At 47.4% G+C, this 27,181-nt stretch overlaps 1 protein-coding gene across 1 annotated transcript; it reads right to left on the bottom strand.

Annotated features, from left to right (window-relative positions):
* Positions 1–1,821: 1,821 nt before the first annotated feature.
* NAAA (N-acylethanolamine acid amidase) lies at positions 1,822–27,142 on the bottom strand. The gene is made up of 11 exons (XM_084883953.1): positions 26,836–27,142; positions 25,951–26,115; positions 23,266–23,392; positions 21,474–21,564; positions 15,053–15,129; positions 9,542–9,714; positions 9,329–9,391; positions 8,501–8,567; positions 8,080–8,108; positions 4,292–4,407; positions 1,822–3,456 (listed from the first exon to the last, which is right to left on the bottom strand). Exons 1-10 carry the CDS (start codon positions 27,042–27,044, stop codon positions 4,332–4,334), a joined length of 1,077 nt encoding a protein of 358 aa, XP_084740079.1. The 5' UTR covers positions 27,045–27,142; the 3' UTR covers positions 1,822–3,456; positions 4,292–4,331.
* Between the last annotated feature and the right edge of the window lie 39 nt (positions 27,143–27,181).

Here is a 27,181-nt window from a genome sequence, read left to right as displayed (position 1 = left end):
ACTAAGTCAGAACTCAACTCACCAGCCAACATTGCAACATATATGCGTTTAAAAAAAAAAAAAAAAAAAAAAAAAGGACGGAATGTTGGAACAGCGGCAGCCAGGCCTAGAGTGCCCAGGCACAAGGCAGTGGCAGCCGGGCCCAGAGCAACAACGGCCAGGCCCCAGAGCAGCAGCAGCCAGAACCAGAGCAACAACAGCCAGCACTACAGCAGCCAGCTGCTGGGGCAGTGGCAGCCAGGCCTGAGGTGGAGGCAGCCAAGTCCAGTTGTGGCCAGTCCAGGAACACCCAGACCCGGAGTGGCCAGGCCCAGAGAAGCTGGGCCCAGAGCAGCCAGGTTGGGAGCAGCCAGGCCCAGAACAGCAGTAGCCAAGCCCGGAGCATCCAGGCTGGGAGCGGCCAGACTCGGAGTGGCCGGGCCCGGGGCAGCTGGGCCCAGAGCAGCCGGGTCGGGTGCAGCCAGGCCTGGAGCAGCAGCTGCCAGGCTGGGAGCGGCTAGGCCCGGAGCAGCGGCTGCCAGGCTGGGAGCGGCCAGGCCCGCAGCAGCCGGGTCGGGTGCGGCCAGGTCCAAAGCAGCGGCTGCCAGGCTGGGAGCGGCCAGGCCTGGAGCAGTGGTTGCCAGGCTGGGAGTGGCCAGGCCCGGAGCAGCGGCTGCCAGGCTGGGAGCGACCAGGCCCGGAGCTGCTAGGCTGGGAGCGGCCAGACCGGGAGCAGCGGCTGCCAGGCTGGGAGCGGCCAGGCCCAGAACAGCCGGGTCGGGTGCGGCCAGGCCCGGAGCAGCAGCTGCCAGGCTGGGAGCGGCCAGGCCCGGAGCAGCCGGGTCTGGTGCGGCCAGGCCTGAAAAGCAGTTGCCAGGCTGGGAGCGGCCAGGCCTGGAACAGCCGGGTCGGGTGTGGCCAGGCCCGGAGCAGCGGCTGCCAGGCTGGGAGCGGCCAGGCTCGAAGCAGCCGGGTCTGGTGCGGCCAGGCCTGAAGCAGCGGTTGCCAGGCTGGAAGCAGCCAGGCCCGGAACAGCCAGGTCGGGTGCGGCCAGGCCCGGAGCAGTGGCTGCCAGGCTGGGAGCGGCCAGGCTCGGAGCAGCTGGGTCTGGTGCGGCCAGGCCTGAAGCAGCGGTTGCCAGGCTGGGAGCAGCCAGGCCCAGAGCAGCCGGGTCGGGTGCGGCCAGGCCCGGAGCAGCAGCAGCCAAGTCCAGAGCAACTAGGTCGGGAGCGGCAGTGACCAGACCCGGAGCAGCTGGTTGTGGAATGAACCAGAGCAACAGAGGCCAGGCCCGGAACAGCTCGCTCCTCGCCTGCCTCTGCCCCATAGCTACCTCTCAGACATGGCTGGAAACTTTTGTGGGAACTTGAGGGTCTGCTGAATCAAGTGATGAAGGCTTAGATCTGGATGTGTTGAGTTAGTATAGGGCTGGGGTGTTGATCTGTGAGTGCCTTGGGTGGGGCCTGGATGAGGCTGGTTGACCTATTTGGAAATGTCTTTTGTGTGAAATGTATCATTGGGCATGTGGAGGTATTATTGATATGAGAAAATGCTAAGTAACTGATTTACTATCTGAAAAGGGATTTACTATCGGGGAAAGGGAGGGAAGAAGAGACTGAACATAAACTGTGCACCTATGGATGAGGACAATGGGGGATGGGGAGGGGGCGGAGGGTGGGGTGGGAACCTGGTGGAGGGGGGAAGAAATGAGGAACCTTTGTAATAATATGAACAATAAAGATTGATTTAAAAAAAAAAAAAAAGAATGAAATGTGACCAGTAAGTAGAAATTTCTGGTCTTAATCCCAGTGTGATGTCTGGCAAGAATAAACTACTCTTTTTAAAAAATATATATTTTATTGATTTTTTACAGAGAGGAAGAGAGAGGGATAGTTAGAAACATCCATGAGAGAGAATCATTGATCAGCTGCCTCCTGTACATCCCCTATTGGGAATGTGCCCACAACCAAGGTACATGCCCTTGACGGGAATCGAACCTGGGACCTTTCAGTCCGCAGGCTGATGCTCTATCCACTGAGCCAAACCAGTTTCGGCAAGAGTAAACTACTCTTGATGTTTGATTTTAAAAGGGGCATTGGATGATGGAAACTTAACAGTGTTGATCTAACAGTGTTCAAGAAGAAACATGTATATTCCGGGCAACCAGAGAGATGTGCAGCGTGATGGGGCGGGTGGCCTGTGCCCAGCCAGCATTTCCTTCCAGACATGCCATTTCCCTTCCTTCGGCTGGTGCCCTGAACAAGAACACCCATCGACTCCTTTGCTCAGGCTTTTAGTCCTTTCTGACTTCATCCCAAAGAGGTTTCTTTCACATGCATGTGGGAAAAAACCCAATTCTACAAAGCGGCTGTGTGCTTCTTTGAATCTTGACCCTAAACACACACAAGAGCTGCTTCCTCAGGACAGCTGCTCAGAAGGTAGGAAGAACACAGCGCTAAATATTTGGAAAATTTTCATTTTCTTCACCAACATCTTTTCCAGCATTTTATTAACTAACCGCGAGTGACCATCAGAAATTATTTGGCTGTACGCCGCTTTCAAAAAGCAGTAAGAAAGTGGCTATGTAGAAAAAGGCGGTACATCAGGTTAGAAACATTATACAAAATGAGAATCCCATCACATGGAAACACGTAATCAAAGGTTAGGCTAGCAAACCAAACATGCTCTATTCAAAGGAGGGCGGCTCCATTTCCTTTGAGAATTCTTCTTTCTCAGACTCTTCCACAAACACTTCATAATGAACAACGAATGTATTTCTCTGTAAGCTGAGGTATGATAACATAGCTGTGTTATAGGGAGAAGCTGGGATAGAGTTTGACCTCCGAGACCAATTATGTTTGAGTGAGTCATTCAGGGCAGGATAGTGGAAGCTTGGGGAGGGGCAAGGCAAACAGTGACGGGAAGGGAATGCAAGGAGCCTGCTACCCATTTTACCAAAACCAGCTCCAAAGTGATCCTCCTGCTTTCCCTTCCCTCCCCCGCCCCTACCTCCCACTTCAAACAGTAGAAGAGTTTAATGAGGCAGGAACCTGTGTTGCTCTTCTATATATATAAAAGCCTAAGTGACCATCTCACTGTCCAACCAGTAGCTATGACACACACTGACCACCAGGGAGCAGATGCTCAACACTCAGGCATGGAAACCTGGAACAGACTGATGAATCTCAGAGAGAAGGGAGGAAGGGGGAGGGCGGGAAGAGACTAACCAAAGATCTTATATGCATACTTGAGGCCTGTTGCGGGGCCCCTTGGCCTGGCCTGTGGGGAATCGGTTCAAAGCTGGCAGTCCGACATCTCCTGAGGGGTCCTGGATTGCAAGAGGGCACAGGCCAGGCTGAGGGACCCCATTGGTGCACGAATCTGTGCACCAGGCCTCTAGTAAAATAATACGGTCCTTTCACTTTGTTTTATTTTTTAAAGTGCAGCTCTTCAAGAATTTCATTTTTAAAGAATCACCTGCAAAGAAAGAAAAGAAAAAGAAAAAAAAAAGAAATGCATTTGATTCAAAATCTGACTTTTTTAAAAACTTAATTTTTCCCATCACCATTTATCCCTCTATGCCCTCTCCCACCTCCCCGCTCCCCCTCCCCTGTGCAATCACCACACCATGTCCATGAGTTTTCTTTTTGCTCACTCCCTCAGCCCGCCTCCTACATTAACCACCTCCCCCCACTCCCCAGTGGTCTGCCTGCTTTCTATCTGACTTTTAACATTCCCATGATAAGTGAATGACCAAAACCAAGGCCAGGTTCACAGACTCCAGAAGGTCCTTGCAGTAGGGAAGGGTGTCCTATCAGTAGGTGGCTGCCCACAAGGTCTCAGGGACAGAAAAAAGGGTTCCCGCTCCTTCCTCAGGTCCTTCCTCTCATCCATGAGCTCACTGATGCCTAAAATGAATTCTGTTAGCATCCTGTGACCTCAGTGCCTGTCTTATGCTGCAAAGGTGATGGGCCTACCTCACTATGACTCTGGGGACACGTAAGTCCTACCGGCTAACTTCCTCTCCGTATAAATGAAGAGATAACACTTTGCCCTGAGTGTAGGTTTTAATAAGGGAGCAAACGGTACCTACCAGGCACCAGGAGATTCGCTCTCAGACAAACAATTCAAAATAAATACCTAATAGTGACATTCATCCGACACAAATGATAATCGCATGCCAGACGCCTGTCCAATATCATATACAAATGACAATCACATGCCATAATAAATGTTAAGTATGTTACCATCTTCTGTGAGAAATACCAGCACGCACACACACCTCTTCCTCCCCCAATAAACTTTAACAAACCTTTCATAGCAGGTGAGTTCACTCTTCTGCTTACTTCCTGTTAGCCCAGGATTCTGACCCGCGTCATGTACTGGTCTGGGTTGGCAGCGCTCATTACTGTAGTATAAACCGTGAAGCTGAAAATAATGAGAGAAATGTTTATATACGCATAGTTTTCCCTAGTATTCCAAAGGAGAGAAAAAATACTAAAGCCCTTCCCTAACACTTGGGACCTAGGACAAGAATACCAACAGCAGCCCACATATGTCAGAATATTTAAAATTTACAAATCAAGTGACCCCACACACAAGGTGATCATTCCTCCTATTTTGATGAGACTGTGAAAGGCCACGTTCAAATTTTAAAATTCTCAGACTCCTCAGAGTTGTATGCTGGGCACTGAGGAAGGTCCAGCCTTGACTCTCACACCCTGCTCTGCCCTACCCCGCTGGGGAATGGGGGGACACGTATGTGGACACCTCAGCCTTTGCATCTAGGCTTCATGCATGACCCCCAGCAAACATCCCTTGGCCACAGGATGCCCACAATGGCTGCACACCACCAACAGGAGACCACACCCCCCCCTCCCCGCACAGAAATGAGCTAAGGATTCCTGAGTACTTGAGCCAGACTGGGTGGGCAAATGCACCTGGCCCAGGGGAATCTTATATCAAGACAGGGTTGAGGCCAAAACCGGTTTGGCTCAGTGGAGAGCGTCAGCCTACGGACTGAAGGGTCCTGGGTTCGATTCCGGTCAAGGGCATGTACCTTGGTTGCGGGCACATCCCCAGTGTGGGGTGTGCAAGAGGCAGGTGATCAAATGATTTTTATCGATGTTTCTAGTTCTCTATCCCTCTCCCTTCCTCTCTGTAAAAAGTCAATAAAAAAATAAATAAATTAAATTTAAAAAAAAGACAGGGTTGAGGATGGCCAGAGCTCAGGAATCAAGATAGGAGGCCCACTTGCTCAAATACAAAGATGAAAGTATGATGTCATTTACTCAACACTCTGCATCATTCTGCACAGCAGGAGATCTGAACACAAGCCCAGGTGCACACACGGGCCTCTCCCCCCCCCCCCCCTCCGCCTTCCACTTGTGCTGGACACTAGCTGGGATGCACGTTCAAAACATCTGGAGCTGGGTTGCTCAGGAATAGGCAGAGTTAGTGGTCCTGGGCCCTACAGCTGGATCAGACACCCAGCTAAAGAAAGCACTAAGGGCATGTTTCCTGAATAAGGACCTTGGCTGCTTATTTGCCTTAGTGATAATTCTATTCTCCTTCACCGGGGGTGGGGTGAGGGCATGTTCTAGGGAGTAGGGGAGGCCGGGGGAAGGTAAATGGTGGAAAAAGGGAGACATAGGTACTACTATTTGTAATACTTTAAACAATGAAATTAAATTAAAAAATTTTTTCTCTGCTTTTAGCCAGAGCAGATCATGAGGTTCTACTGCAGGAGAGTGTAATTTTATAGAAAAGCACAAGGGGGCAGCATATAGCTAACTTCTGTTTAGACTTACGGTATTTCTATTAACCTCCTCCGGTAAAGGGCCCGAAAGTCAGGGATCTGTATTAATTCTGGCTCAGTGGTGATTATTCTTTTTTTTTCTTTTTTTCTTTTTTTGTCTAAAGTTTAGTGGTGATTATTCTTTAAGTGCAGTTCCTCTTGAGCTTTCAATTACAGGTACACAAAAGAGAAAAATGCTACTCTGTAAACTGTTTATAATTTCTAACACTCTATTTTGACAAAACATTTCAGAGTCATTTCAACATTCACAGCCTTTAACTTAATAACCCCACATCTGGGAATCAAGGCAAGGCAAATATTCAAAAGTCGGGGCAAGAGGGGAAGGGGAAGAGAGAATTGCACAAACGTGTTTGAGAGCTTTAATAGAGGAAAAACTTATGACTGGAAAATGCTTAACTCAATTACACTACATTCTACTGCTACGCAGCTATTTAAAATTATAAGGGTTACTCGCAGCATGGAAATGCTTTATTAAACATAGTATTTTATTATAATACTAATTTAGCTCTGAAACACGCCTGTGCTCCCCACTAAACAGCTAGTTTACCAGCATACCACTGGTACCACTTGTTACCCAGTAGCTCAGTTGGGTAGAGTGGTAAATTACTGACGAGTAGGTAATTTTGGTCTTTCTGTATTTGGTTGTTAGAATATTGTTTCTGAAATAAACTGTTTAGCATTCATCTTTTCATCAGGCCATTTAAAAAAGAACTTTCAAACAGGTATTTTGAGATACATATATTCCTACTACTGTACAAAGTAAAAGTAGAAACGCCAGTTTTGAAAATGTCATCACACATAGCAAACCTTAAAGCACCGTATATGAGTTACTCTAGAGGCCATCAGGAAAAATCCTATTTTATGCTTGTGTAAAAGAGGATTGTTTCAAAGAAAAAAAATCCATTGGGGCCCTGGCAGGTTTGGCTCAATGGATAGAGCGTCGGCCTGCGAACTGAAAGGTCCCAGGTTTGATTCCAGTCGGGCGGACATGCCCGGGTTGTGGGCTCGATCCCCAGTGGGGGACTTGCAGGAGGCAGCTGATTCATGAGTCTCTCCCATCGTGGATGTTTCTATTTCTCTCTCCCTCTTCCTTCCTCTCTGAAATTAATTTCTTAAAAAATCCATCAGGCCGAAACCGGTTTGGCTCAATGGATAGAGCGCCGGCTTGGGGACTGAAGGGACCCGGGTTCGATTCCGGTCAAGGGCATGTACCTTGGTTGCGGGCATATCTCCAGTGGGGGTTGTGCAAGAGGCAGCTGATCGATGACTCTCTCTCATCAATGTTTCTAACTCTCTATCTCTCTCCCTTCCTCTCCGTACAAAACCAATAAAATATATATTTTTTTAAATTAAAAAAAAATTAAATTAAATTTAAAAAAATAAAATAAAAAAATAAAAAAATCCATCAGGTACTTGAAACTAAAAACCACTTTGCAGGTTTTATCTGCATTAGCTATTTCCTGAAGAATACTATTTTGATATCCCTGTCATGGAGAAAGCAGAAGTGAGAATGATGAGTCAATAGACAATGCTGGGCTCTGGAATTTATTGAGAAGCTAAACCTCTGTATCGCCTTGCAGATGCTTCCTCTTTGTTTTAGTCAGTTTAGTCCTACCACAGAAGCAGGTGTCAGCACGCCTCAGGAGCTGGCCTCAGGCGTGGGTAACACTGGCGGGGAGGATAACCAGCAGGCTGAGCTGTCTAGCCTCGCTGCCCTGCGATGGTGAAGTTCAGGTCCTACTCTGAGTTGGAGGTGGCTGCCTCCCAAATTTAACCAAGAGCTTCCTATGGCAGTGGTGGTGACAGCCCATGGGTTCACTTCAGAAAGCTATGTGGGTGAAACCCCAGGCTGTGGACAGTCAAGGGCATGGGAACTTAGACACTGAGTTATCTGCGGAAGGAGCACCGGGCAGCAGAACCCTCCCGGGAAGACAAAGGGAGGCCACAGCTGTCTCAAGCTCAGATCTCACAGTGAAATGAAGGGGCTCCCAACCAGTGCAGGCAGGCCCGGCTACCACACAGAGGTAAGATGAAAACGACTCTGTGCTTCTTTATCTTTGTTTTTCTTGGTGGACTCATCACCTGACTGATGACATACTTGTTTATCTCTCCTGGGCCGGAACACTAGTCCCGGGAGAGCAGACTTTGTTTTGTTCACTGCTGTTCCCACAGAACCTAGGAAGCCTGCTCCACAGGATTCCCCATGTCCCTGCTGAGCCTGAGAGCACGTGGGTCCACCTTCTGAGGGGACGTGGGAACAGATGTGAACTGGTGCCACTTACTTGTTATACACCGGAAACACCGACAAGACCTGCGTAGGAGAAAATCATATTATAAAAACTATCAGCGAGGAGAAGAAATACATAGAGGAAGAACAAAACCCCTTCACACTCCCGCCTGTCTCCGAGTGACCGTTACAGCCTCCGGCATCCTTTCTCCTCTGAAACAATGACCACATGTTACATCTGCGCCTTTTTCTAACACGCAGAAAAACGTAGGTGAAGACGGATCCTTTAACCCACAGAAGCAAATGCAGAAAATGTCATCTGGCTTTTTAAAAAAACGTTTTCAACCAGGTAGAACTTTTATTCTAGCATTTGCTTCTACCACATTTGCTTGACTTTAGAGGAGAGCATTTTTTCAAATCACTGTTAACCAAGACACCAAACATCCTGAGCGAAACCTAGGCATCCCAACAGTTACCTGGAAGAGGGCCTCCAGGCTGAGGTGTGCCTGGCCAGTGGCGTTAAGGGCTTTGATGGCAGGTGTTCTGTAAGGACAACGGTCAAAGGTCACTTGGCACTTCGGGCATCCCTGAACCCCACCAAACCCCGAGGGGCAGGAAAGCCCGGGGGGAATATCTGCTCCTTTGGGACGCACTGACTTTTAACCACAGAAGCTGCAAAATTAGCAGGGACCACAAACGCCCCGGACTGGTTTAGTGATTTATTTATCTCGGTATGAAAAGTATTTTCCTTCCCTAAAAAAAGTCTTGCCGAAACCAGTTTGGCTCCGTGGATAGAGCGTCGGCCTGCAGACTATTGGGTCCCAGGTTCGATTCCGGTCAGGGGCATGTGCCTTGGTTGGAGGCACATCCCCAGAGGGGGGTGTGCAGGAGGCAGCTAATCGATGTTTCTCTCTCATCGATGTTTCTCTCTATCCCTCTCTCTTCCTCTCTGTAAAAAAATCAATAAAATATATTTAAAAAAAAAAAAAGTCTTACATAGAAACCACGAATCTTGCTCTTCCTTTTCCTTTGACAGATGGCTGAACAGAGACTCAAGAGAACAGAAATAATCTTCTTTCCCCACCACCAGCCAGAGCCAGCCTTCCTCTCCCCACACCCGACCGACTGCCAAAAGGCTCTCCCCCGAGTTCCCCACCACACTCTCCCCCCGCCGCCTGGCACTGGCCAGGGGCCCGGCATGTTTTCCGGGAGCGGATGGCACCGGTAGCTCTCCTCAGTTCCTGTGAAAGGAGGGGTGCGTTCTCCTGACCACTGAGCAGACTGGGAAGCAGAGCGGGACCCACCTCCGGTCATCCCTCTGCGGCGCTGGCTTCCAGTGGTCATAATTGGTCTCCACGCGGAACCACCTGCAACACAGACATCATCGTATCTTATCAGGGTCACTGGAGACATTAAGTAAAAGAAGAAATACGTAAAAAATGAAAAAATACCTCCCGCTTCATCAATTCAATATAGATGATTAATGCAAAGTGGCCAGAGCCTTTCATCCTACTTACGCTCCATTTAGAGGATCCAGAGGCCAAATGTCGGCCGGGCCACTTCTGTTCCTCGTGATGACCACTCCTTCCCGGGGGGACGTGCCGCCCACAATGTAGTACACGTCAGCGATCAGCGGAGTCTTGGCCAGTTTGTCGACGGCCGCTTCGAAGTTTTCTGCTTCGCTCAGGGTCTGAGCGGAGACAAACCTGCGTCAGCATCGTCAGTCACACCAGCTGAGGGCCACGTGGCCCAGCGCACACCCTCCTGACGTGTGAACCCACGATCACAACCTTGAACTGCTCTGACCTCATCCTCCTGTCACCGGGACTCTGGAAACGGAAGGAACCTCAGCTGGGAGCCAACGGCAGCAGGACTTTCCTCACGAAAGGGAAGAACGGCTGACACGTTCTAGGCCCAGCTCAGCAAACACGGGCTGCGTGTATTCTAGACAGACCGCTCCCCATGTTTCCTCATTCATCTGCTCTTTCAACAGGTATTTTTAAAATATACTTGAATTGAGATTTGCGCAGTGGCAGTATCGTAGCCAATGAGGTGTATCCGAGGCGCGACTATTGCTAATTGAAAACTAAAATATACTTGAATTGATTTCAGAGAGGAAGTGAGAGGGAGGAAGGGATAGAAACATCAGTGATGCATCACCTATTGGCTGCCTCCTGCACGCCCCACACTGGGGATTGAACCCGCAACCCAGGCATGTACCCTGACCAGGAATCGAACTGGTAACCTCTCAGTTCATGGGTCAATGCCCAACCAATGCACCACACCGGCTGGGCTCAACAGGTATTTCTTGAGTACCTATTATGTGCTAGACACCATGCTGGTATGGAGACAGCAGTGAATACGACCAACCCAGCCTTGTTCTCCCCAAACTTCGAAGGATGACAGGAAAATCAACAGAAAATGGTGATGCTAGGGAATGATGTTATGGAAGTCAGAGCAAAGAACCCATCCTCATCCTGAGCACCGAGGAGGCATCTCAGGAAGGTATCACGTGAGCTGAGCCAAAGAGACTCAGAAGTTAAACTGGTGAGAGTGGTAGCTGCGGGGCTGGGAGTGGGGGTGGGAAAGAGAGTTCTAGCCCCATGGAAGGGTTTGGCAAAGGCTCAGAGCTGCTACATGAGAGTAGAGAGCTGAGCTGGTGTTCAGTGACCCCTGGGGCTTCATGAAGACTTCCCACGGTCTGTGGCATGGACTGCTAGGGAATCGCTTTCCTGATCTTCAGCTTCCAAGGATGACCCTCCTCAAGCGGATCACACAGGAATGTCTTGCAGTGGACGGCCTGGTTCACAATCAACCTTCTCCCGCGGTGCGAAAGCAGTACATGTTCTGCTCACCTGCCTGAACACCGCTGAGGCAGTGTCAAGGGCAGGGTGAGGACAGGGTCAAACCAAAGAACAACTCAAAATATCCGTGTCTGCAAAGGCACCACATTCAGCACCACAACCCGCCATCCCAGCAGGGACATGTGGACGATCCCCTGCCTTACACATATTGCTGTTAGCGGGGAGGTATTCAGACTTGAGTTAATGTGTTCTGAACTCAGCAAAATTACAAAGTGAGGCAACAGGAGTGATGAAACATTTTCTTTTTTTTTTTTATTTGTTGACTAAACCACCCCCCAACTACTATTAAAGCATGCATTCCTCTAACAGAATTGCATGAGAAAAAAGCAAAAGAACATCAGTAAGGAATATACTAGAGGCAATGCTGACTTATTTCACTCAGAGGTAAATTGTGGGTGAGGACATGTATCTTATGTTTACCTCAGGAAATGGAGGAAATAATGACTGCGAATGAGTACAGGGTTTCTTTTAAGGGAAATGAAAATGTTCCAAAAATTGGTTGTAGTGACAGCTGTACAACTCTGCGAGTATATAAAGTGAGTTGCTTTAAATAGATGAATTGTATGGCACTTATTTATATACCTCAACTAATTATGCATCTACCTTATGACCCACCAATTCCATCCTTAGGCACTGACCCAACTGATATGGACACGGACATTTACAAAAAGATTTGTACAAGGATTTCTATGGCAGGTTATTCATAATAGCCCCAAACTGGAAACAACCCAATCAATGCCTATCAACAAGAAAATAGATAAATTGTGGTATATTCATAGAATTGAATATTCTCCAGTAATAAAAGGGACGAGTTGGTAACACAAATAACATGGATAAATCTGAAAAAGATTATGCTGAGTGAAAGAAACAGAGTCCATATACTATGATTTCATTTATATGAATTCTAGAACAGGCAAAAGTTCTCTGTAGTGATAGAAGTCAAACAGTGGTTTCCTGAGGGGAGACTGGTGTCAGAGGAGGCTGGGAACTGATTAGAAAGGATTCTAGGGAAATTTCCTGGGACTTAAAAATGTTCTGTGTCTTATTTTGTTTGTGGTTACAGGCGTGGCTATATGAGTGTGTACAACTGTCAAACACATTGAACTAAACTCTTAATATCTATGCATTTCACTTTATGTAAATTACATTAAAAATGTTTTTTTAATCCTCACCAGAGGATATTTTTCCCATTGATTTTTTTAGAGAGAGTGGAAGGGAGGGAAGGGGGAGAGAGAAACATGGATGTGAGAGAGACACATCAATTGGTTGCCTCCCACATGCACCCCCAAATGGGTCTGGATGAATCTGCAACATAGGCCCATGCCCTTGACCATGAACCAAATCCTGGACCCTTTGGTGCATGGGCTGATGCTCTACCACTGAGCCACACTAGCCTTCTGTGGTCGAAGGACAATGTACATGCAGCCTGGAATCCTGCTGTCTGGTAGGTCCTGTAACGCAGATGCTCCTTTAGTTTTGTGTAGAGCTACCTTCTAATGTATTTGTTTTGCTAATTGGAATATCTGCCACTGGGATTTCTAAAGGCGAGGCCCATCTATATATGTAGAAAAGCATAATATTATCTCTTATTTCAGTCAGCTATTTGGGAAAAGTAGAGCCTAAGATCAAGATTCTCTCCTTGACCAAACTCCGGCCAGCCTTCTCTGAGCTCTCCTCTTGATCAGGCCTTAACTCCGGCCTACAAAGACTGGAACAAACACTAACAGTTTCCAACAGCTAAAGGCCACATCCCTACAATGACGCTGGCCTCCGCCCCCCCACCCCACCCCTTATAGTGACTCCCTGAGAAAACTCAAGGCTGTTGTAGGGGAGCAGAATTTGCCTCCCCAAATATGTCCGTGTGGCATAAGGATTATTTTAAGCTGGTTATCTTTAAGAAACAGCAGACATGGCAGAAGCTCTGAAAACCAGGTAGAAGTTGCCCATTTATCAGAGAAATCTCCATTTGTGAGGGTGTCTGAATCTCTAGAAACTATTATCAGTGGAGAAGGCTTAGACTCAACTCTGCAAGGAAATCTTACTTTAAAAAAAAAATTTTTTTTTTCCAATTACTGTTTACATTCAATATTACTTTATATTAGAGGCCCGATGCACGAATTCATACATGGGTGGTGTCCCTCTGGGTGGCCTGCAGGGAGCAGGTCGAAACCCGCAGTCCAACACCACCTGCAGCTTCTACCTGCCACTCCTGCTTACCTATCCCAGACCTATTGTGTCTGCTGTGGGCTCACACCCAATCAGACCTGATCGGGAGAGGCTTGCAGTGCCGCAGCAGTGCTGGCCAGCCATGAGCCCTGCATCTGGCGCCCTCCCGAGGGGAGTGGCCTGTGGGATCAAGCTGAAACCAGCTCTCTAACATCTCCCGAGGGGTCCCAGATTGCAAGAGGGCACAGGCCAGGCTGAAGGACCCCACCATGGGAGGACTCTAGGGCGTGTCCAGTCCATCTCACTCAGTCCCAATTGGCCGGACCCCAGCAGCCACCAGTCAGAGCATTTGCCCCCTGGTGGTCAATGCACATCATAGTGACTGGTTGACTCTCTGCCCCTGGTTGTCAGTGCATGTATAGCAAGCAGTTGAGCAGCCTTAGCATATCATTACATATTATGCTTTGATTGGTTGTCCAGTTGTTCTGCCATTTGGTCTATGTGCATATTACCCTTTTATTATCTAGGATTGGTTTCAGGCATATAGCACACTGGTTAGACAATCATATACTTTACAAAGTGTTCCCTGATATTTCTAGTACCCCGTGGCAACATACATAGTTATTACAATGCTAGAGGCCCAGTGCACAAAACTCATGTACTTGGCAGGGGGTCCCTCAGCCCAGCCTGCGCCCTCTTGTAGTACGGGAGCCCTCGGGGGATGTCCAACTGAAGGTTTAGAAAGTGGGCCTAAGCCGGCAGTTGGACATCCTTAGTGCTGCTGCAGAGGCAAGAGAGGCTTCCGCCACCGCCACTGCACTCACCAGCTGCGAGCCTGGCTCAGGGCGTCTGGCTGAGCAGTGCTCACCCTGTGGGAGTGCACTGACCACTAGGGGAAGCTCCTACATTATGCATCTTCCCCCTGGTGGTCAGTGAGCATCATAGCGATTGGTCATTCTGCTGTTCAGTCGATTTGCCTACTATAGCTTTTTATTATATAGGATTATTAACTATATTGCCACGCTGTACTTCATATCCCCATAACTATTTTATAACTACTAATCTGTTAAAAATCTTACTCTCACCCAGCTGATGTGGTTCAGGGGTTGAGCACTAATCTATGAACCAGAAGGTCAGTTCAATTCCCAGTCAAGGCACATGCCTGGGTTGTGAGCTTGATCCCGAGTAGGGGGTGTGCAGAAAATCATCGGTGATGATACTCTCTCATCACTGATATTTCTACTCCTCTCTCCCTCTATCTTCCTTTCTTTGAAACCAATAAAAACAAACAAACAAAAATCATGCTCTTGCTATACTTTTTCCTGGTTATTTCCCATAACTGACTCCCCACCCTCCACATCTCCCTTTGTCCTCAGTGAATGTATTTAAGGTGATGGCTTCCGCCATTTTGGTAAGAGTTACAGTTTTCTTCGGTGTTATCCAGGAGGTATAGACGTTATTAATTTTTTTTTCCTCCTGCTAATCTGTCTCATGTCAATTTGATTATTAGACCAGTCAATGACCTCCCTGGACATTGACAAAATAATTTACTGTCTGTTTCAGCCAACACCTGAAGCTAGGGCCCTTGTCTCCCAGTCTGCTGGAGGGAAGGAGCCAAACAGTTAGCAAACTCAGGTTTTACACAAACAACCCCTCCTTTAGGCTCTTTGTAATTTGTCAATCCTCTGACTCTCCTGTGTTCCCCCTCACCTCCTCCATTACCCACTCCCCCTTTAAAACACCCAGGTACCTCTGTACAAATCAAAGTTGAGTGCAAGTCACGCTGGACACTTTCTCCCATTGCAATATTATACCACTGACTAAAATCTGTCCTTACCACTTTCACTTATCATCAAAAGATTGATATGCACTTTGCAAACCTTTAGATGCTTATTCTTTGCAGGAGCTTCTTACGTTAAGTACAACATTGTTAAATGACACAGAGCATCGCAGACGATGACGTCAGAGTGAGGCTGGCTCCACAGTCGATATACTCACAGTGCGGATAAGCCAGCTGATCGGAGAGTGTCTCTGAAAAAAGGCAGCGATCGCATTCTCCCACCACCAGCCTTTATCTGCCGAGGTAAAGGAACAATAAGTGAATACACAATGCTGCCACTTTTTAAAAAATATATATTTTATTGATTTTTTACAGAGAGGAAGGGAGAGGGAGTAGGAACATCAATGAGAGAGAAACATCAATCAGCTGCCTCCTGCACACCCCTGACTGGGGATGTGCCTGCAACCAAGGTACATGCCCTTGACCAGAATCAAACCTGGGACCCTTGAGTCCGCAGGCTGACGCTCTATCCACTGAGCCAAACTGGTTACAGCTTGCTGCCACTTTTTAAAATTCCTTAAGTCTTGTTTCCTTCCCATAGTCCAAGCTGATGGGTGTGGGAGAGGGGGAAGAATGTTGGTAGATGAAGAGTGATTTTATTAGCATCCAGTTTTCAAAGATAAAGCTAAAAGCATTGTTTTCAGGCACCAAAGATTCTGTGTTCTGTGTAAATGTGTGTGTGTGTGTGTGTGTGTGTGTGTACAAGAATTTCCAGTGCCAGGTAGCCATGACAATTATCTTAAAGGAAATCACTCTATGAATTACCTCAGGGAAAATAAAGCTATGGAACTATCAGAAGTGGCTCAGTAAGTATTAGGAAGACTGTAAAGAGTATATCTTCCATGACTAAGTTTAATTGGGGCTCACTTTAAAAAAGAAAACAGAACAAATTTACAATTATTTCCCAAAATTACTTTTTAACATCTTGAAAATTTCTACAGGGGATTTACTTCCAAAGAATACTTTTCATTCAAGAAATAAGCATTGAACATCTGCTATGTGGCTGTTCAATAGAGCTGACTCCCTGAAGAGCTGACTCCACTTAAAACTAACCCTCCAAGCCGAAACTGGTTTGGCTCAGTGGATGGAGCGTCGGCCTGTAGACTGAAGGGTCCCAGGTTCAATTCCAGTCAAGGGCATGTATTTGGTTGTGGGCACATCCCCAGTAGGGGGTGTGCAAGAGGCAGCTGATCGATGATTCTCTCTCATCGATGTTTCTGACTCTCTATCCCTCTCTCTTCCTCTCTATAAAAAAAAAATCAATAAAAATATATTTTAAAAAAAGAAAATAATGGCAAAGATTAAATAAAAGGCACTGTAAATTAAAACAAAAAAACAAAAACAACTAACCCTCCAAGAAGCAAAAGACCATGAGAATGACTAAACAGCAAAAGAGGAAAAGTTAAACTTAAAAAAAAAAAAAAGGCCTCTGTGGCCTATCTTTCTCCACTTCCCATATCAGAATCTAAAGGTGGTAACTTTACATAGAGACTTCTGCCCACCTGCCCACCGACCCACGGCGGGGAGGGAGAGGGCAGCGCCACCTGCAGATGACAGCCACTCCACGGCCCAGCCCAAATCACAGTGTGAATTTGCAGCAGGGAGGAAAAGAGAACCAAACTTCCAAGGTCCTGCATATTTTCTTCAAAGTACTTTAGAAAGGAAAATGTATTTGTATTTGTTATTTACATCTTATATTTCTGAATATATACTTGGGGGTCATCCATTTGTCATAATCTTGGGATGAACAAACCAGTCTTTGCAGCATTCTCTGTCCTGCTTCTGATTTTACTTGTGGTGTCCCCAGGTTCATCATCATCTCAAAGGAAGAAAAAAAAAAAACCTTGTGGAAAAAAGCAAAAACTGCCTAGCCAGCATGGATCAGTGTTTGAGCATCAACTTATTAACCAGGAGGTCACAATTCAATCCGTCAGGGCACATGCCTGGGTTGTAGGCTCAGTCCCCAGTAGGGGTGTGCAGGAGGCAGCTAATCAATGATTCTCTCTCATCATTGATGTTCCTATCTCTCTCTCCCTCTATGAAATCTATAAACATATTTTTATTTAAAAAAGCAAAAACAACAAAATTTTTTTTCTGAGAATTCCATTAAGGTTCTGTTTATGTATTTAGCTGTATTATAAGTAGTTGGTTTGTAGGAGATGGTTAAAAAGGCCGAAGATAAAAAGGTTTTCTTCCTTCCTTCCCCCCCCTTTTTTTTTTGTCTGTGAAGTTGCTGGGTTTTTTTGGGTGTATTTTTTTGTTTTCTGTGATTTGGAGTTTGTTTTTTTGTTTTGTTTTGTTTTTTGCCTATTTGATGTATGTGTGAAACAATGTTGTCCAGTAATAAACAAATTTTATTTTGCTGAGTTATTCTAACAACAACCATTAAACATAAAACTAATCCTCCGGAATCCTTGACCCCTCCCCCACCAATTCCCTTGCTGGACTCTGGAATGCGGTTGGGAGGCTCCAGGTTAATCAGGAACTACCATTAACCTTCTTCCACCATTTAGTCCTTCCTCGGGGGGCAAGGTGTCCTCAATGTTACCTTTCTTAGCTCTCCCTAGCACCAGAGCACCAGGTATCTGGTCCCTTAGTTCCCTAATGCCTCTTGGAAATACAGGTCCTTTCCTTAAGGGATAAAAGAGGTGGTGTATGGGGTAACCCACTTTTCCTGTTTTCCTGTTGCTGCCCAGGACTGTGTTTCTGTAAGTTCCCCGTTAAAACTACACTGACAAGCTGGACTTGTCCGCTTCTTTCTCTGGCCTCTCAGCTCCTTGGAGATTTGGGGGTCACCCTGCTCATATGGCCTTTTCAGGAAACACTGGCACATCCTGACTTGTCCAGACCCTTGGAATTGAACAGTGAACAGAAGAAGCTAGTATACCGAGGAAAGAGTGAAGAACTAAAACAGAGTCACGATAGTCAAGCTGCACAATTACTAAAAGCAAGTAGGCTGAGGCATGAGGAAACAATTCTATCATTCCTGCTTTAATTAGCCAGGGAACGTGAACTTTTGAACTTTTCAATAGTGTATTAATGTCTGGGGAGGTAGATAGATTGCGGTAGCTGTATCCCACAGATAACCCTGTGAAGATCTGAGGAAAGAATATTCACATGTCTGACAGCCTAGCATCCATCCTCCAGACGCCTGACATCTGGAAGATCAAGATCGCCATCTGCTAAGATTGCCAGAGGCTAAGAATGCAGGACTCATCCTTCTGAAGAATGTACTTCTTACTATAAAAACTCTTTGCTTTTCTTTCTTCTTCACAACACTCTGGGTATTGCCTAGTTGTGTCTCTGGTATACAAACCCGAAAGCCCTTGAATAAATATTTGCCATTTATTTCTAGCAAAACCTCGTGACACCTGGTGCTCAGTTGGCCATACTATTACATAAACAAGACCTGGATAACTGTGATAAAGAAAATGAGACAGGATAATATAATCACGAGTTACAAGGGAAGATTCCTTTCAAGAACATAAGGACAGCCTCTCTGAGTTGCAGACGTTTGAGTTAAGATGGGCTGAAGAACCTAAGGCAGGAACAAGTGTGGTAGACGTCAGGAAAAGAAAGCATGCTGGTGAGGTGCAGGTGGGGTGAGGGAGAGGGACACAGGTGTGAAATGAGGTACAGGAGCTGATGGTGTAGAGTTCTAAGGTCAGACTCAGGACTTTGGATTTGTTATAAGTGAAACGGAGCATCACTGTGGGTTTTAAACAGAGGAACACCTGACCGTGCCAGCTGCTGGTTAAAAAGGAACCATAGGAGGGTGAGAAGCAGAGAGACCGGGTGAACAGGGACGGCAGCAGTACCGGTGTGATGCAGGTAGCCTAGCGCTGAAGGTAGACAGAATGGACAAGGACAGAACTGTTTTGGTTGTAGAGCTGGCTAGACTCGGGGAGTTAGGGATCAAAGAATCTCCTGGTACCATCAGCTGATTAGCAGTGCCATTTCCTAAGACACACAAACCAAGAGAGGAACAGGTTTAGGTGGAGGCAGGGTGAGGGCAAGAAAAGAAGGAAAGAAAAAGTCAAGAGATCACGCCCTAACCGGTTTGGCTCAGTGGATAGAGTGTCGGCCTGGGGACTGAAAGGTCCCAGGTTAGATCCTGGCCAATGGCATGTACCTTGGTCGCAGGCACATCCCCAGTTGGGGGGTATGCAGGAGGCACTGATCGATGTTTCTCTCTCATCAATGTTTCTAACTCTCTATCTCTCCCTTCCTTTCTGTAAAAAAATCAATAAAATGTATTTAAAAAATAAAAAATTCAAAAATTTAAAAATTAAAAAAAGGAAAGAAAAAGTCAAGAGATCTGCTTAAGCCCGTGAAGTTTGAGATACTTGGTAGACGTCACGGTGGAGATGCTGAGACGGGGATGGGTACTCTAATCTGGGTTTCAGAGGTCAGGCTTGGGGATGTGGCAATACCAACAAATGCTCCTCCGGCTCTTATCCTGTGCCAGGCTCTGCTCTGCGCACTGCTCAAACAGGAACTCATTTCATCCTCACAGCGGTGGTTACCATCCCTGCTTTCCAGATGAGGACACTGAAGTCCAGACAGACAGGTTAAGCACCTTGGTCCTGGTCACCCAGCCAGCAAGTGACAGCACTAAGATAGAAACCAAGGAAGCTGGCTCTGGAGTCTAAGATCTTAACCGCCAGGTGGTTAGTTAAGGCTCCTTGTCTCTATGCCATTAGTTAATCCTCATATCCTTCCCCTTCCGGAGCGGTTAGAGGCACTGCTGGCACTCTCCATAATGCCAAGAAGTGTAACTGAATATATCGTCTCCATTAACCAAGAGATGTTACCTTATTGTGCAGGCCTTTCAACTCAATATTAGCAGATTAAAAGATAGTTTTCTGCCCTGACTGGTTTATCTCTGGACAGAGCGTCAGCCTGCGGACTGAAAGGTCCCAGGTTCGATTCCGGTCAAGCGCATGTACCTTGGTTGCGGGCACATCCCCAGTAGGAGGTGTGCAGGTGTTTCTCTCTCATCAGTGTTTCTAACTCTCCCTCTCCCATCCTCTCTGTAAAATATATATATTTTTAAAAAAGATAGTTTTCATTTAAATAAGATTTTAAAGTTTTTAAAAAGCAGTTTGACAGGATTTAATTAAATATGTGTTAGAGTAACTGCATTATTTGTAAACTGCTCACACCTTAGGTTCTACTGATCAGTTTGTTAAACAATCTGAGTTGCAAAATGATGGAAACAAAGCCCACTTTTTAATAAATATACATGTGTTTATACATGTGTTTAGGCATTTTGTGTAAAATCTGAATAAATGTCATGCTGTGGTTGGACTACTATTTGAGAAACAGGCTCACACATGCTGACATCTGAGAAAATGTTGAAGAAACACATTAGGATAAAGAACTGACTATGATAGCCCTGGCCAGTGTGGCTCAGTCGGTTGGAGCATCATCCCATACACCGAAAGGTTGAGGGTTCAATTCCCAGTCAGGGCACCTACCCAGGTTGCGTGTTTGATTCCTGGTCAGTGCTCGTGCAGGAGGCAACTGATCGATGTTTCTCTCTCTCTCAACATATCCTTGGGTGAGGATTATTTTAAAAAAAGAATAAACCTAATCAGAGGAAACAATAACAGGAAGTCAATGGGGTTCATCAATGACCAACACTAAACTTGAAGAGACTCCTTGTGTATGTCTCCTTCACTCAGCTGTAAGTTCCTGAGGACACAGACCAGAAGTTACCTCTGGGTTTCCCACATTTTGTGGAACTGGATGATGTCCCTGAGATTTGGGGAATGGTAGCAAGAATCTCTATAACAATCAGAGCTTTGGGCCTGGACCCGTGAAATCAAGGAGAACTACCTCTCCACCTGCTAGCGCTCAGTTCTTCTGAGCCTGTTTCCTCCTCTACATCGGGAATGGGTTAATCATATCAGCCCTGCCTTGTAGAAGGACTGTTGTAAGGCTCTACTGAGAAAACTTACGAGAAAGTGCACAGTAAACTGTAAAGTGCTTCACAGATGTTGCCAGTGGAAGGCCAGCATACAGCCTCCAGATCACCACAAAGCTTCCTAACAGCCTCTGCTTCCACTCAACCCAACACAATTCAGCCTCTTCGGAGCTGCCAACGTGATAGCTAAAATGTAAATATCTGTTCACTCCCTCGCCTAAATCCTTAAGAGCTTCCATTGTGCTTAAATTCCAAACTCCTCCTCATGACCCACACCATGGCCTCGGCCCTCTCTCCACCCCACCCTTGCTTACTCCCTTCTGTAACCACACTACTGACTCCAGCAGGATGCATGGAGCCTGGCAGAATCCCGTGAGTCAGGCCCTCCCTGGCCCTCTAGCTATAGTAAGCGTCCTGCCCCTCCTTCATTCTCCATCACATCACCCTGCTTTACTTCCTTGCACTTTTAGCCACCTGCAGTCGTCTTCCTTGCTGCCGTGCCCACTGCCCATCTAACCTCACCAGAATGCAAGTCCCTGCCCTCGTGTGTAGTAGTTGTTCTACACGTTCTGTTGGGTGAGTGAGTGCAGTACTTGGATAAAAATGAACAAGGACGTGGCTAAAAATGCTTGGGCGTTCATTTTGATTACCTCGTTCGTCACCAGAAACTGTAAACTTGTAAGGACTCTGGCCAGTCCACAATCCTACATAGCCAATAAACGTGGTTCCTGTGTATGCGACCTGAAATCAAGAGATAAGGCACCATGTTACCATTCCAACCAGATATACTTTGAAATCGCCTTATTTTGCCCCACAATTTCATGGATTGCTTCTTCTTCTAAGGTTCCAACATAATAGAATAAAACTCTGAAATAGCCTTGTAAAAGATTTAACCTTGGATAGAATTCAGTGGACCTATAACCTTGGATAGGGAAAAAAAGTACATCTATATTTTCACTAACTTCTAACTGAAATTTAATTTCTTCAGTAATGAATACATGCAATAAACCATGCCATCAGAGCAGTGCCTGTGATTCTGTCACCAGCAGAAATTGCAGCTATTTTCACATAATACATTTTGGAATCATACCTATCTTGCTATGCTATGCACACATATCTTGAAATATCATATACCCTTGTCACCACCCTGAAAATTATGGTAGTTATTAAAGCCAAATGTTACAATTTAATGTGTTAAGAATACATAAAATTGCCCGGCTTGTGTAGCTCAGTGGTTGACTACTGACCTATGAACCAGGAGGTCATGGTTCCGTTCCTGGTGAGAGCACATGCCCAGTTTGCGGGCTGGAGCCCTAGGAGGGGCTGTGCAGGAGGCAGCCTACCAATGATTCTCTCATCATTGATGTTTGTATCTTTCTTTCCCTCTTCCTTCCTCTCTGAGATCAATAAAAATAATTTAAAAAAATAAATAAAATAATGAAATGGCTGTATTTCAACTTAATGGTTTTCTTTGCAAGCCCCTGCCTCTTAGTTTATGTATAATAAACATAATTCTAAGAAGGGATCAGCAGGCTTCACCACAGGCGTTTCCGCACAAAGAAGGTTAGGAAGCTCCATCCCAGAAGTGGCAGAATGCGGGAAACCCTGTGCTGTTCAAATTTTAAAAAAGAGATTTTGTTTGTAAAAGCGGATGACCAAATGAATAAGTGAGTAAATGAGTTTTTCATATTTGTGACTCAATCTCTAAATGCAAAGAACAAACAAAATATAGTCTTTGTCCTTAAACAATGTCCCCCAAAGCCAAAATCTGGCTTTGGCATGCTCTGTGCTGTTTCATAATAATAGCCTGCTATGTATAATCAATGAGTATCGATGAATGCCATCTCCCTAAAAGTTTACACAGAAATGTGACAATAGTACCTATTAGACTATACTTCTAAATAAGTAACACCACAGAATACAGCTCAGCAGTGGTTTTCTTTTCAGGGTTACCAGACTTTACTATGATGAAAATAACTATCACCATAAAGTAATTATCGACCTCTTGAGCTATAGCCTACAAAATCGGCTTAAGTGATTTCCCAGGTTCATAAAGGAAATAAGTGACAAAAGCAGGATTCAGAGTCAGGACTGTCAGACCCCAAAGCTGGGTGTTTCTAGCCATTACACTACACAGCTTCTCCGCCCCCCGAACATGGGAAAGCAGAGGAAAGAGCTGGCGTGGCGTCATAAGTGGACGACAGGCCATACCCTCATAGAGATTTCCCCAAGGAATATGGATTGACCTATTTATGCTAATAATAACAGATGACTCTTCTTTCTATAAGTGTAATTGATGTAACCCTCTCTTCTGGTGTTTTTTTCCAGGAGTTTGATGTTTTTTATATCTTAAACTGATAACACATTTAAGTAGCAGGCCATGATTGCTAACTTGGGTCATCAAGTCTCGGATTTCTGAATCTTATGCTGTATGGACCATACCTTCCCGTTCTTTAAGAACTGTACATCCATAGTCATTTTGCGTAAGAAATCCCCAAATGGATAATCCAGATTCCGGCCGTGGTAAATGTGGCCTCTGGAGTCTTGAGCCACAATACTGGTGCAGAATCTGAGAAAAGGGGGAAAGTTCAACAATAATGAATGAATGAGAAAAAGAAAAAGGAAAATGAGGTTTTCATTATTAAGATAAATCCTTAAAGTAAAACACAATTGTTATTCATTATAATGGACCCATAGGCTATAGAATCCTTGTCCAAAGCTATGGATTCACAATTCAAGGTGCAGACACGCTGGACACAGCGCATCCGCGTCCCGTGTTACCAGATCTTTGCCCGCAGCACACACAGCATCGAAAACACGTGGACAGAGAACTTCATCCTCAATCTCAATCTGAACTGACCCATGGTGGGCTCCGCTAGAACAGTACTTTGCTTATTCCTCTGCGCGGCAGTGTGTAGCCTATTTAATACATTGTTCAAAGCTCGCTCAGGGTCACCGCCCTGTTCCACGAACTTCTCAGAGCCAGCAGATTGGCACTAAACCGTTCCGCTCCACAAATGTTTCATTTCGTCTCCTTGGACAAATGGCCACCTCTTTAGGGGCTTGCACTTTTCCTGTCCCCTTTAGACCTCTTTGCACAGAGCTAATAGAGAAGGAGCCAGAGAGAAGCAGTTTGAGGAAGCAGGAAGTGGTGTGGCAAGGTATGTAAATAAATCCTTTGAGGATGTGAAATGTTATGTGAAAAACATATTGACAACAGCGTGTCCAATTCTGGGGAATGGGGAAGAAGATATGTTTATTCACACAGAACTGAGGGGAAGCACCTTGAAGAACTGATTGTCCTTTCGGAGTAATAGGATATCATTCATTTCTTTTCACTTCTCTGCATTTATTAATTTTCCAGAATGATTACATAGTACTTTTGGAGTCAGGAGAAAAGAAATGGTACTTAGTTTTTATGTTTGTTTAAAGAAGGAAGCTGGGTAAGGTGTTAGGTTTTCCCAAGGTTTCCGATCTTAACTTTTAAGAGTTCATGTCAAGGAGGGGACTGATAAAATTATGGCAAGTGACTAAAGCAAAGTCTGGTTTTTCAAAATTGGCAAGACAACACTACTTCCACGTCATGCCCACATGAGGTAGCCCACGTGCACGGGGCATGGGGGGCAGGTCTGCTTTGGGAAAGGCACTGCAGCAATGGAGACACACGTGCTTTCAGCAGCTCCAGCGTGGTTTCCACACCACGGCAGGCGATGCCACTTTCAGTGCCCGGCACCCAGCGGGCTCAGCGTGGGGTAGCTGGTCTTAGCCTGACTTGAAAAGCCGTAAGCTGACATCAGAAATGAGAATAAAACGTTTCCTTTGTTAAGGTTAGCGGAGTCTGCCTGTGTTTTGTGTTGTCGGGCAATTCAATCTACACCTTAACATCACATCCCAAAGTTAGAATACTCTTCCTGGGACTTTTGCTTCATTCAATCAGTGACTCCAACGAAAGAAGGTGAAGGTGAATATGAAAATGGATTTTTTCTCTCTCAGTGAGAAAGCCACATGCCAGAACGGGGAAACAATGGGGATAGATAGGAATCAAGGAATGGCAAAATTAACTCAGTCCAATTGAAAAGCACTCGAACAAGTTTGTGTCTTAAAACATTTTCCTGAGGAGAAACGCAGTCACGATGCATGTTAACCTGCTCTGTCTAGTTCTTCCTGAAAGATGTCGGGGGAGGAGAGGGGCTGACAGTCAAGTTTCGTTATCCCAGTAACTTTTTTCATCATCTTCTGGTAGCCGGAAGCCATTATCACATTGCGGACGAATCACGAGGATTCTTGCTTCATATTACACAGTGTTTTACAAAGCATCATATTTTAAGAAGACACTAGCTTGTGAGGACGTGTAATAAACAACTTCAACATGCAATGGGTATTTCATGTTACCCTGTGCCTTTAACATTTACGTAAAACGATGTTTGTACTCGTTCAATAGAAACTTAGCTGGCCACGGGGTAAAGCTAGCAAAACTACTGGTCCGCACTGTGTTTAAGTATCTGCAAGATGCTACCAGATGAGGCTGGTCTGGTAGCAAAACAATTTAGTCCTGAAGGCAGAAACCTCTTAATCCCAGGACCTCTTACTGAGTCAATGGAGACTTGAGGCTTCCCTGCACTTTGTCTGGGATCAACCAGGCACTCCATATGGCTCCCCGGTCTGTGCCCCGCGTTTTATCAGACCCACTCAGCACCCCAAACATTGGTTGGCCTGTGGCCCCAGCCCTGGGGGGACCAGACTGGAAGAAGCATCCGGATCACTAGCTATGCCAGACATGGGGGAGGAAGGGCTGCAGGGACAAATCAGTGCTAGGGCGGCCCGAGGATTGCTGGTGAGAGTGGGGTTAGTCCCCAAAACTTCTTGGAAAGCACACGCTGCGCAGTTTCAGAAGGGGGATGCTACCTAGGCTGGTGGTGGGAGAAAGGGGGCACCAGGTGGAGGGAAAGTTCAGTATTGAGATCAGAGAAGCCACTTGCCTTGGGGGAATCCAGGCGTGACCTGCTGCTCAGATTTACCCAGAAAAGCAAAGACGAAGAGCTGGGGGTTTCTGGGCAGCCCAGGCACCACCCCGTTTTTATCACCCTGGACACAGGTCTCCCCCCACTCCCAAGCCGGGGCACTCACGCGGTGGCCTCGTAGGCCATGTTGATGAGGATGCAGTCCGCCAGGCTGAAGCCCAGGGCCTCGCACAGGCCGCGGATCTCATCGCGGTAGGGCTGGGGCAGGGAGCCCTCCAGCTCCCCCACTGCCTTTCGCATCACCGCGTGCACCCACTTGGGGACCTTATCCCTGGAAAAGAAAAGCGCGAGGGTGACTGAGCTCAGAGGGTGCAGGGGTGCGAGTGTGTTTGTGAGTGGGGGGTGGGGTGGGGAGGAGAGTGAGGGGACCTAAGGCTCCCATTCGTAGGAGCGATGCTGTTGCCTCCCTTCCCCAGAGAGCGGACAGTTCGGGTTACGCACCACCCGATCCGCAGCCTCCAGGAGAGGAAAGGGAAACCTCCACTGGAGAGAGGCCGAGCGAGCGTGGTCCCCAAAGGGGCGGGCTTGGCGGGCGAGGGCTGCGCCCCCGGCAACGCAGCCCGGGGCAACGTCTGCAGCACCACCCGGACCTGGAATGTCCCGAGGACGGGCGTGCCCCTGGGGACACCGAGCCGGAACGCCGAACCAGCCGCGCAGGATCGTCCCGGACCTCGACGCCGCCTAGAGCAGCAGCGAAGACCAGCTCCGGTCCCCGCCAGCCCCTTCTTCTCACGCCCGAGGCCGGGCGCGGGGGAGGGGAGACGGCGCGGCCGGCGCGGAGGGCGGGAAGGGGCTGCGTCTCGGTTCAAATACGCGCGCGTGAGCTTTCCCGCACCCGGCCCCAGCAGCCCGTCCCCGCAGCCCCGCAGCCCCGCAGCCCCGCAGCCCCGCAGCCCCGCAGCCCCGCAGCCCCGCAGCCCCGCAGCCCCGCAGCCCCGCAGCCCCGCAGCCCCGCAGCCCCGCAGCCCGGCCCGCGCCGCGCTCAGCTCACCCGAGGATGTGCTCCATCGCGGCGCGCACGAAGTCCAGGTCGAAGTGCTGCAGCGCCGGCAGCCAGCGCAGCTCGGGCGCCGCGTCCAGGCTCACGTTGAAGAGCGGCGGCGCGGGGGGCGCGAGGGGCACCGCGGCGGGCATCCCGGTCCCGGCCCAGAGGAGCAGCAGCGCCAGCGCCGGGCGCGAACCAGGGCGCGCAGGATGCATAGCTCGGCGGGGACGGCCACAGCCCGAACGCTGCGGTCACGGCGGGCGCCCGGGAAGCTCTGGAGAGGAGGAGCCCAGGCGGAGCCGGGAGGGCTGGAGGCGGGCCCTGGGGCTGGAGGCGGGGCCGGGAGGGCTGG

Source organism: Pipistrellus hanaki (genome assembly GCF_964339955.1).
Source record: "Pipistrellus hanaki genome assembly, chromosome: 1".
Classification (NCBI taxonomy): domain Eukaryota; kingdom Metazoa; phylum Chordata; class Mammalia; order Chiroptera; family Vespertilionidae; genus Pipistrellus; species Pipistrellus hanaki.
This window is presented reverse-complemented; position numbering and strand designations above follow the sequence as displayed.